Here is a 12685-nt window from a genome sequence, read left to right on the forward strand (position 1 = left end):
CCACTAACTGTCCCTGGACCTGTTGTTAGCTAAATGTCTTAATCTACACCTCTACAGACCTTCACAGCAGGTCAATAAAGCCTTTCATCCTCTCAACACCCTTCTCCAGCTGCAAACCAATGGCCAAGACAGGTTTAGTGCATAAAATAAGTTTGTTCCCCAGCTCCTTCTATTGTCAGATGAATTAGCCAGGCTCTTTATCCTTTTCTAATTGATAGTAGATTAGATTAGTGATTTGGAAACTCCATAGGGATTAGGTCCGTAGAGGGCCCTGAGGGTTTTACAGAGCTAAACTGGGTAGACAGGATTATCATTGGTCTCTATTGCTGCTTGGGTTTTCCTAACTAACTGTTGGCCCAAACTCAAGCGAAACTACTTGAACGCATGGACTAATAATATTAGGTCTACTGTTGTTTGTGCTATGTCTCTGTGGCATATTATCTTATTATCTTTCAATACAGTTGAAACCTGTATCAGGTGTTAAACGTCAGCATCAACAGTCTAAGTTTAATAAAGTGATCTACTTGTCAAACAGTCTAACAATAGTGTAGGAAGAACCTAATAAGCACTAACCCCCATGTTTGGAACCTAGTTTATAGGAATATGTCTCTTTTACTCAGAGCTAGCGTGTTAGTAACAAACTAATATAACTTGGACTCATTTATTTGTGGAATCGAAATGCAACCTAAAATGCTGACTTTTAATTTTCAAAATAGCATCACTCCACTCTCTGCCATGAAGTACTAGATGAGGTCTCTTTAGCAAAATACTCGAAACATTATCCTCATGTCCCCCTGCTTAGCCCTATAACCCGGCTGGGCCGAGTGGTTGAATTTCACTGCTGAATTTATAGAAATTAATCAGGATTGATAAGGGGATGTTTCATTCCTTCCTATCGGTGCAGAGGAAATTAAACCAAATTTGAGTTAAAAACTTTTTTCCCTCTAGAAATTGCTGCTTGAATCAGGGGGCTGCCAATGGTTATTTTCTCTCTGGCAAGATACAGGCCAATTAGTCCCACAAATACCTCCCTGGTCCCTGATCCCCTAGCGGAAACACTGTAGAGTCCTGATCTGACTGGATATCTTTTCCACTTCATAGAAATGGTCCCTACTGCTGCGGCAGGTGCAGAGAAATCTTCAGCAGCTGACCCACAGGGAGTAACAATACGGACCCAATTGGCACCCCATTCCCTAAATAGTCCTATGGGCTCTAATCAAAAGTCGTGCCCTTTATAGAAAATAGGGTGCCATTTGGGATGCAATCATACTGTCTTTAGGAATATGTCAAGCCTGTACTGTATATCTGATTCTGACCATTTGAGTGGTAAAGGGTGAGGCTTTTAGATCTAATCTTTACCTGTAGGAACGTTGGTACAGTATACATAATGTTTACTGTGACTAATCTTAGTGTAAGTAGATATTGGATATTTGCATAACACGTGTCTCTTGATTTCTGATTTGAAAAGGTTGTCCCATCCTTACATGAAAAGACACTTCACGTGATCATAAAATAGGACTTTCTAATCTTCTTCCTTACTGAAAAAACACAAGTTCCTCATTACACTCCACATTAACCACAGTGCACCACAGCATTATAAACATACGGCTATAACTAAAAATGCAGTTGTTCTTATTGAATTACCCAACTGGAGATAAAATCTAGAGCATTTTCGTGCCAATAACAACATACTGAGAGTGGTCTAATTTGATAGGTTCTACTATGGGTTGACTAAAGGTTTAAAGCCTTACCATGCATTGTTTATTACGACAGTTATGCTTGCCATAATTGAATGTTCCGTTTATTTTAGGCATGAACTGACTTTATCAAGTAAATATGGGGAGCGAGTTCCATCCATTAGAAGGAAACAGTTGATTGATAAGATAATGGCAAACGTCCATACACTAAACAAGAGTAAATGAGTACACATCCCCAGCACTGTAGATTCTGATGCTTTTTCATGTCAAGAACAACATTTGTCTTACTGATTATAAGACATCACATTGATTATTTAAATGATTTCAAAACAAACTGTGTAAGTCAATTTTACACACATTTCTTTCGGTGAAAGGCTTCGCCCTCTCTGAGTGTGGTTTTGAGAAAGAGGGGGAAATACGCAACTTGACTCCCTATAACTCGGGGGAGACCGAGGGGCTTAATATCGTATGACCTTTCACTGCGCCAGAGGCCAAATCATTGACAGTTTAGAGCTATGGGGAATGTTAATATGTATTTCCAGGATTATTAAATTATGTATATGATCAACTTCCCTAAGAATGTACAGTAGGTTATTAGCGGGAGAGGGGTTTCTAAGCGAATCCATCCCATAGCTCCACACTCCAGTTACTAATGATGGTCATTATTACATAGCTTAACTGTAATACTGGATTGATTCTCAGGCTCCCGAATAACCCGTCTCGCTGGCACGCTGCATCGCTGGACCCCGCGGCTCAACAAAAGGCATGTTGAGCCGAGCTTGTGTAGCATACACAGGCCAGGCGCGTTGTGGCCCCAGAGCCTCGGAGAAGGGAAAGAAGAGGAGAGAGAAGGGGAGAGGAGAGGAGAGGAGAAAGGAGAGAAGAAGAGAGGAGAAAGGGAAGGGGAGAGAGAGGAGAAAGGAGAAAAGAGGAGAGAGAAGAGGGGAGGAGAAATGAGAGAAGAAGAGAGGAGAAAGGAGGGGAGAGGAGAGGAGAGACGAGAAAGGAGAGAAGAGTAGAGAGGAGAGGAGAAAGGAGAGAAGAGGAGAGAGAAGATGAGAGAAGAGGAGAGTAGAGGAGCAGAGAAAGAAGAGGAGAGAAGATGAGGAGAGTAGAGTAGAGAGGAGAGGAGAGGAGATGAGAGGAGAGAGAGGAGATGAGAGGAGAGGAGAGGAGAGGAGAGGAGAGGAGAGGAGAGGAGAGGAGAGGAGAGGAGAGGAGAGGAGAGGAGAGAGAAGAAGAGAGGAGAAGAGAAAGGAGAGGAGAGAGGATAGGCGGAAGAAGAGGAGAGAAGAGGATTAAGGAAAGGAGAGGAGGAAGGAGAGGAGAGAAAAGGAGAAAGGAGGGAAGAACGGTACAAAGTGGAATGGAGTGGAGTGGCTGGCAGTAGCAGGCAGCAAGAGCCTCTGTGCTGTGGGTGTTTCAGAAGGGTTAATACTTCAAGGCCATATAAAGACCGGATTAAGGCCCAGGCTTACACAACCAGGAAGAAAATTGAATGTTTGTAAGAAAATATGCGGCTAATTCCATTCTGTCATCAGTGGATATTAAAGATTATTAGCTGGCACGTCAAATTATTTGTAAATCACAAAGGCTGCCCTGTTGAAATTATCTTCTAATTTCCAGAGGCTAGAAGTGACTGAGGAGTTGAGTGGGGTATCGTCTTATAGAAAGAGCTCAAGGTTTTTACGAATTTGTATCCCTTTATTGAAGAAAATAAAGAAATTAAACATGATTTGTTTCTTTCCTTCCTTGTAACTTGATTTCTTTATGACTTTTTAAAATGGAATTCTTGAAGATTTTACAGTGATTTTATGTGACACACACATACACACACTTTCTCTATTCTCCCAATGCCACCACTGGAGATGATAAACAAATAGTTAATTGTAAGGATCTTTGGCACCTGTACTGGATTAATGGAGACCACCACCAGTAGCAGACAGAGTTAAGCTGAAAGATTGAGTTACGAGAGCAGAGCAGAGGAGAAGGCTGACCAACCAACTCAGCCCAGGTGCTCAGCTCAGGGTAATACCCCCCAGATCACAACAATATGGTTCTGTTTTAGAACTCTCTCTGGCTTTACGCTTTCTTTTCCTCCCTCTCCTCGTCCTGAGCCAGAGGACTTGGTGTAGTGCCACTACGGTACATCGGGCTGACCTGAGGGTGGCTGTTTCGGCCTGGTTGTCTGTACTTTCCGTCTATACTGTAGTCCAGGTCTGATCTCACTAACTAGCCCTGACACAAGGAGACGAAGACAAAGGCTGTGCCCCAAATGCCCCCCTATTACCTCCTATCAACTGATTGGTGGAGGATTCATGCGCTGTATTTCCTCAGCTCTTCAAATCTTTCTCTGCTCTGTCACTCCCTCTATCTCTCTCTCTCTCTCTCTGTCACTCTGACTCTCTCTCTCTCTGTCTCTCTCTGTGTGTGCGAGTGCATGTGTGTGATACTTTGCCCCTCTGGGCTAATCAGTGTTTTGAGGGGTGTCTTGCTAGTTGACACTGCTGTGAGCCCTCTAGCCCCCTCCTATGGCAGACAGACATGACTCTTGTACATCTGTCTCTGTCACGGTCCATGGTGTTAATAGACCAGACAAACTGAACCACAAGCAAATCACATCACCAAAGATGAAACTTGTCATAACTTCATATTCCATTTAGAACAACGCATACCCAACTGTATTACATATATTTATTCAAATGATTCAAATACGTATGAATAAAAAATGAAAACATAATTGCAGTCATGGGTGTTCTCATTGAAATGATTGTGCAGGACATTTCCGAGTGGAAACGTAAAGGAATATCTGTGTTTAATTACATTTTTGTAAAAAAAATTATGATCTCAATACATGCAAATGGCAATCAGATGTGGACATGTGAAAATCAAAGTGCCGCATGTATTTCAGTCTGACGTTAAGGTGGTGGGGTTAAAGTTCTAATATGCTATATTCAACCCATCCGTGTCATATCCGTTCGCTGCAGACTGTTTTGATAGAATAATTCTAGGTTCCATTATGATTCTGCCATGGTTTCTAGAACTGCTTTGAAATTCTTGCAATTCTAAAGCATGTTAAGTAGCACCTTTCTGCCCGGGCGGCCAGGCACAGCTGAAAGGAGAGGAGGTGGGGAGGGCAGCACATTGGTTTTCACCCCCCTGCTCCCTGCTGCAAAGTGTAGCCTAAATGCGTTTCTGATTCCTGACGTGACACATGGGTTACATCCCAAATGGCACCCTATTTAGTGCACTACCTTTGACCAGGACCCATATGGCTCTGGTCAAAATTAGTTCACTGTTTTGGGAGTAGAGTGCCATTTGGGATTCAACTATGGTCAAATGACAGGCGGGCAGGGCTCTAGCCTTGTGGGCTTTGCACTCCAGTCTTAGTGCTAGCATCACACCACATAGAGCTGCTTTTAATCACTAATTACCATGATTGGCTGCTGGATTCACACAATAATGAATGATTGATAACATCTGAAATAAAGAGCGGACCAATTCTGGCTCCTGACAGGCTCTTTGGGGAAATTTGATGTTAGTAGTGACTGAAACCGTTTAAGTCGAAAATGACTGCTGGACACAGGATGGAGCGGCTTTCGGCTCAATACGTGTCTACATGGCCATTTTGAAGATGGACAGGCGGGAGGGACTCTCTCTTCGCAACGCCCTCGCTCTTTAATGTATATAGGCCTATAGGCCAACATGTTCATACAGGGCACTTTTGTACTCAGCGTCTGAATTCCTCAATCTTCCACAAAATGGATGCTGCTCAGATGCCTCCATATATTACTGAATTGGTTGGAACATTGTATCAGATGGATTGAAATCAGGGCAGCTCTTAGTATTCTATCTCTATAGCTATTCCAAACAATGAGAATGTCTGTAATTTACATTTTACAATCACTACTAGGGACTTATTTCACTCATACTAGATTACTATTAGTTATTTGGTGTCTGATTAATTGTGACATGCTCCTCACAAGCGTACAGATTGATACAATATTATATTAATTTGATACAGATAATTCAAAATAACATAGCCTATTATGCTTTGTGAGGAGCATGTCACAATTAATAAGACACCAAATAACTAATAGTAATCTAGTGTAAGTTAAATCTGTATCAAATTAATATAAGGATGTATCAATCTGTAGGCTTGTCAATTGAACGGAAATTGTATCGATAACGTGTCGGCACCAGTCCTGCAGGGATTTTACACTACAAGACATTGAGGTTATTACATTTGTGGCTTAGTTAAATTCCATGTGTGAGGAACATGCTTGTGGACCATAACTACATTTTGTGACAGGGGAACGTATGATGTTTGTGGCATATATTACATCTGTGCAGGCCGGGTTGCAGCACTTGTGGTTTGTTCAATGCCCAGACGCTTTCGGGGTGTCCTTGAACTGTTGCTCGACTCTCACATACACATGGGTTTCATATGGTTTCATCGCCGGTGACGTTGAACGCAGCCCTCTGGGATCCAACAAAAGGCACACTGTAACACTGTAAAGCGGGCACCCTGCACATGACAGCTCTGACATGTATAATAAATATGGATTTCTCCACGGCTGTATGTGAAATGATACATGTGATTTTAGAGAGGTATTTCTTAATCTGGCTGGCCTGTGGCTGTTGCCCTTGCATCCAAATACAGGACATACTCACACACACACTATCTGGCGCCGCACACACTGTGTATGACTGTCTGTGTGTGTGTGTAAAAACCCTAATTGCTCCTGTAAGTCGCTCTGGATACGAGCGATAAATGACTAAAAATGCAATTGGAAATGTGTATGCATCTAGAACTCCACAGACACTCATCCACCCACACTCCACTGCGGACATACACAGGACACACTCCAACACACACAGTCAGACAGACACAGACACACTCCCCCTATTGGATCCACATCTGGGACAATAGACAGTCGTCTAAGTCGTCTCCACACAATGAATCCAACCAGACCAGGCCAGTTCACATTTAGCGTTGAGTCTCGCACCGCACACCTGGCTGTGTATGGCTCTGTGTATGTATGCGTCTAGCACTTCGCACACACACACACACACACACACACACACACACACACACACACACACACACACGGATTATCTGATTATCAGAGTCAATGTTGATGCATCAGTCCCACAGTGCTATGTGCTCTGCCTGTTTATTTGACCAAAGTCTTGACTTAGAACATCAGGGCTTGGATTGTCAAGGAGTACTGGTAGGCCCATTCCAGGTGCCACGCAAACACTTCCAGGTGCATGGATGAATTTTATTTTCCACTGTGTATTTCAGGATTGTTTTATATAGTGGTTCGGTGTAATACGTAGAATACTTTTTTAAAACACTATTTTTTCACAACAATTTTTCTAATAGACGGTTGTTCATATACTGTGGCATGTCAACCAGCCACTATAGTGACACATGTCCTCTTAAAATGCTCTTAATACATGATTCATAGGCCTACTCAAATGCTGAGAGCCTTGCCTTTCTCTGCGTTTTATTTATCCCCGCTTGAATGTGGTTGCATTACAAAGTCCCTTTTTGATTTGCTGTATTTAAACAGGTTTTAGAGATCAGGCCCCTGATATATAAAGATGCCGGTAAAGAGCGGCTCCCATTGTACATGCCTGTCTGTGCTGTCCACGGGGCCACCATTTACCGCCGTGATTGACGCCATCTATTCAGATAGTAAGTGGTGCCTTCATACCTCTTTCGCGGCTTTTCATTTCAAATGGCCGTTTCGTTTTAGCAATCCTTTTGACTCCCTCCTTTCACTGCCACTTGGAAGTTGAAATGTATAAAAAGAGAGAAAATAATAACGGCATATGCCCGTTTTTTTTTTCTTGCTTTGAATTATAGCGACTGCAAAGCAGAGCCTAAAGTGCAAGTGCCTTTTCATAACGCATAAAAGGCTGAAATGTTTACATATCAAAAGGCTACAGGCCAATTTCTGTCAAAATGATACATGAAGTTAAGCAGTAGGCTAGGCCTACAAGCAATTCATTTCAACCCCTAGTCGTTGGAGAAAAATTCAAAGACCCATGATCTTTTTGCATTTTCTTTCACGTAAAATAAGTTAGGCGACATTTTAACGAGCCATTACAATGGCTGCAATACATAATTCACCATGTAGCCTAAAATTGCTTGAGAATGGGAAAATATTAATCCTACAAATGGAACCATCTTTGTCAATTATGTTGCATCTTATTAATACACATAGCCTACATGCAAGTTATTTATTCAGCAAAACACTATTCTTACCTCGAAATGATAGTTCGAAGCTCATCCCGTTAACAGAAGATAATTAAGTGGGGTAATTTAACTTCCATTCCTCTGAGAACTTTGACGTCAACAAAATCTTTGACCCTACATGGAAATATAACGTTACTTTTTAGATGCTTTGTTTTCCAGAATTGTTTTGTGATCATTTTTGGATGGAACAAGGTTAGACTAAGCTATTTGATCAATAACTGCTATTTTTTTCGTATTGTTATCTTCCATAATCGTCTTGTTCACGTACAATAAAATATGAACGTGGTTGTAATTCGTCCCAAGTGTGATGCCTAAAATCATATGTCCATGAAGTATAGAAGTCTGCACATTTTAAGGCTATGCTTCTTTCAACTCCAATCAACCTTAAACATAATTTGTGCGTGTACATAACACAATTTGTGCAATAGCATTGACATCCGGTATCAATATATATATATTGCAGATGTGTTCATCAATTAGGCTAATTGATATGAGCAAATCAACATAAACGGCCTATGCCTGTTTTTAACCTGAAATGTAAATTATACTCATGTTTAGGGATTTGCATGTGTTTTGGTGTTTGCCTTTTGTAAAAATCTCATTAGTAGGCATATTGCTTAAACTGATTTATATGAAGTCTTACACATTCTTCCATCAAATCTAATGAACAATACAATACATTGAACTTAATGAAATAAGAGGTGTATGTGATATTTAATTGAACCTAAATGATTGTATCGTTTGTCTACATAGACGTAATTGTCTGTACAATGTTCATTATTATATTTATATTCCAGGTGAATCGTGTCCCCAACCACTCCTAATTCCTAAGTCTATCAAAAAAAAAAAAAATCTCTGATAGTTTGAATGCAATCAACATTCTCCTGAATGTAAAACCCACGTTTTATTACCGAAGTGGATAACCCAGGGACTCCGAATAGACGTTCCCAGCACCTCAGTCCATTCTCACTAAATTAAATATGCGCCCTGAAGTAACATTCGCCTCATTTCCACCGTTGCATTTCATTTGATTAGGCGTGTAATTGTAATAAGTTTTCTCTAACGCTGAGAATAGAAGCGATAATGGCCGTTATCTTATCACAGCGAGAGGAATATGTTCATGGAACGAGTAGTTAGCGGAGGTGTTTAAAGTTAATACGCACGATTTCCTACCCATCGAGATAGCCCCGCTGATGGAGAAAACAGAGATAATCTCCTCACGACCATCTCCCGTGGTGAGCTCTGTGATAGTCGTGTCAGACCGACTGTTTCCCAAATAACATGCAGCAACACAGACTGAGATCCGGAGACTCATATGCAATGGAATATATTTGATTAAATGTTATAGGCCTATATTTTCATTTTTATTTATTGTGTGTAGAATGGGAGGGAGGGGTCTATATTATGGTACTCGGGGTGGGTATTTTGGGTTTTGGTGACAGAAAAGGTAGACCCTTGAGACGTGTAGATGTTGTCAAACTTGGGCCTGTTAACAAAATGAAAAATATTATTAGAGTCACACACACACACACACACACACACACACACACACACACACACACACACACACACACACACACACACACACACACACACACACACACACACACACACACACACACACACACACACACACACACACACAGTTTCACAAATCGATGTAGTCTAGATAAAACGTTATAGCTACATTGATTAGTAGCATATAGATAGATTTGACAAGAAGCAATATCTGATTCTTCAATAACGTTAATGATTTCACAGGGAATACGTTTACCAATCCCTTTGCTGACAATGAAATTAACCTGATTAGCTTACCTTGTAGCCTACAATTAACCCTCACGGCTGACATAGAACTGAGTTGGGTGGTTTGTTTCAAAAGTCTGCAAATAGTACGGATTAGCTTAATTGAATTAATTCTCAATACACAGATCTGTGCCTTTCACACCGTTGTGAGGTAAATCTAAAATCAGCCAATCTCTGCTCTCGGTTTGTCATCCGCTCCTCCAGCACAGGCGCAACTGGTCGGTGACGTCAGCCGAGCATATAATCGGGCTGGAGTTCAAGTGGACCACGAAAACAAGTTAGTGAAGCCTCAGTCTGAACGCATCCACCGGAGTCGGTCCAACGCGAGAGAAACACGCCAAAGTCAACAAACTCGATGTTATGACCCATATTTAGGAACTTTTCACGGACTTTCTCCTGACCTACACCGAATTTAGGACTTTTAAAAAGCAACGCATTTTATCTCCCTTTTCACGTATCGGTGATGCCCGCTGGTATGTTCAGTATCGACAGTATCCTGGCCGGGAGACCCACTTGCAAGGACTCGGTGCTCCTCCATCGGAATCCCCCAGTGGTGTTCTCTAACCTCACGGATTCCATCTACACTGCTACCGATTACAATGGACTCTACTCGCACGCAACTGGACCTTCTCCTCCGGGGATGCAGGCGGTGAACGGGACTAGAATAGGATATAATAACTATTATTACGGACAACTGCATTTGCAGGGCCCCAATGGCCCTGCGTGCTGCAGCGCTATCCCAACCCTCGGCTCGCAACAGTGCCCATGTATTCCAACAGGTAGGTTGCCCCTTTTAAAATGTAAAAACGCTGCATGTTCATTTGGTGATGGACAATATAACGCTGTCTGTAATGACACTTAAAAGTTAAAACGTTATGTTTATAGGGGATGGTTGATATATTGTAGATTGGTTGGTGTGTCAATTTAAGAAATGCACCCATTGCGCAACATTACAAAGACAGTAATTTTGGTGCCTATATAGCCTATCTAAGAAGCATATCTGTGGTATAGCCTACTCTAATTCAGTTGAATTTTACGTATTAACTGAAATAGTTTGTATGCTAAACTTTGTGTAGGTGGGAACATGGGATGAGTAGGCTATGTCATAGATGTGTAAAAGTGTTGTTTTTGGGTTAGTGCTTAGTTGTTTTTTCGTTTGGTTAATTTGTGATTTTGTCTGTAGGCCCATTGGGTGTGGTGCGAAATTAATTGCCTCATTGAGGATTTTTCCCCCTAATGTAATGTAATCTTTATTTATTTATTCATGCAGGTTATGACAGCACGGGCTCCGTGCTCATCTCTCCCGTCCCGCACCAGATGATGTCCTATATGAACGTGGGCACCTTGTCTCGGACCGAGCTGCAGCTCTTGAACCAGCTCCACTGCCGACGTAAGCGGAGACACCGAACCATCTTCACCGACGAGCAGCTTGAGGCTCTGGAAAACCTTTTTCAGGAGACCAAGTACCCTGACGTCGGCACACGGGAACAGCTCGCGCGGAAAGTGCATCTACGTGAGGAGAAGGTCGAGGTGAGTGCATGCACGATGCAGTGTTGCTTGCGCTCCATCTCCCTATATACATTAGGCTGCGTTAATTTTCAGAATACCTGTGAATAATCTCTCCATTATTTAATAAAAAAAATATGGGTATCAACACAGAACGTTCGTTGCACCTTGTAAAAAAATTACGCTCATAGGCCTACGTGAAAGGACACATTCTATCCAGGCGTTATACGCACATAGTAAAAGCAATCGTTCACGTCTTTCTAGTGCCAGAAATATATTCGATTAAGCCCAAATTACCTTACAATTACTCTACAACACGGTCTAAAAAATATTTCATACAAATTACAAATATTGTATCTTTTATTTTCGCATAGGTGTGGTTCAAAAACAGACGAGCGAAATGGAGAAGGCAGAAAAGGTCGTCCTCGGAAGAATCTGAAAACTCACAGAAATGGAACAAATCGACGAAAATACCCACAGAAAAAACCGAGGAAAGCAAAAGTGACGTGGATTCTGACAGCTGATGTTGGTCTAACACAAAACGAGAAAAGACCGTTGGTTGCATATATGCGCAAATCTTGCACATCCACACCAATACATACAAGATTTTGACTTTTTGTACATAGTGTAAATGTCATGTGGACTGAAGTAATGAAATGTGTTGCCATGATGTTGCACAGTTGTATAGTAAATATTACTTTTTATTATTGCTATGGGGGTAGGCTATTTATATTTAATTTAAAGTGTAATGTTATGCATACCATCTCGAAGATGTGGTGTGCAAGGAGCCTGGACCAATTTTCTGGCGTGTCTCAATACTTTGCGATCTGACATGACATCTCATATGGATATTACTAAATGTTATAAATCTGATATTGTTTTATTATACTTGCGTGGTCTATTCATCATCACGATTTACTGCGAGGAATATTCTGAAACTACATCAATGGGATAAGATATTTTAGAGCTTACTAGACGGGGGCAACCTTTATAAGATAAATGGACTGAAGTATATTTGTCAACTCTTTACCAACAGGCGTGTTTTGGGGATTTTGACTGAAACGTTTTGTCTATATGTTGCAATTAACGACAATTACAGTAAGAATGAATATACATTAAATCATATCTGAATCATCTCTATTTCGTTTGTCTCTTTTCAATGAATGTATTTTTCTATTTACAATAATATTATCTAGTCATTTTGGAAATTAAAATGCTATAGATTTACATTAGGCTAAAGTTGGTTGTTGCCCAGATGCAAGTCAATTGAAAACAGACACACTTTTGCGTAGAAATAATGCTTGCATAGTAGTGGGTTACTTGATGAAGAAGTCATAAATGGTACAGTTGATATGGAGTTTCTAGTCTTCTTATAACATTTGCTAGAATGTGTCGTATTGGTAGAAAACAC

At 41.1% G+C, this 12685-nt stretch overlaps 1 protein-coding gene across 1 annotated transcript; it reads left to right on the forward strand.

The window, feature by feature from the left end:
• Nucleotides 1-10035: 10035 nt before the first annotated feature.
• Nucleotides 10036-12410, forward strand: LOC139374201 (homeobox protein goosecoid). Its single transcript, XM_071115220.1, has 3 exons — nucleotides 10036-10547; nucleotides 11039-11298; nucleotides 11649-12410. The coding sequence occupies exons 1-3, from the start codon at nucleotides 10232-10234 to the stop codon at nucleotides 11796-11798; spliced, it is 726 nt and encodes a 241-aa protein (XP_070971321.1). The 5' UTR covers nucleotides 10036-10231; the 3' UTR covers nucleotides 11799-12410.
• The last annotated feature ends 275 nt before the right edge of the window (nucleotides 12411-12685 follow it).

Source organism: Oncorhynchus clarkii, chromosome 19 (genome assembly GCF_045791955.1).
Source record: "Oncorhynchus clarkii lewisi isolate Uvic-CL-2024 chromosome 19, UVic_Ocla_1.0, whole genome shotgun sequence".
Taxonomy (NCBI): Eukaryota; Metazoa; Chordata; class Actinopteri; order Salmoniformes; family Salmonidae; genus Oncorhynchus; species Oncorhynchus clarkii.

Coding starts and splice junctions, on each gene's coding strand:
- LOC139374201 (XM_071115220.1), top strand. CDS start 10,232: ATGCCCGCTGGTATGTTCAGTATCGACAGTATCCTGGCCGGGAGACCC. Junction 10,548..11,038: donor GTGCCCATGTATTCCAACAG/GTAGGTTGCCCC, acceptor TTATTCATGCAG/GTTATGACAGCACGGGCTCC. Junction 11,299..11,648: donor TACGTGAGGAGAAGGTCGAG/GTGAGTGCATGC, acceptor ATTTTCGCATAG/GTGTGGTTCAAAAACAGACG.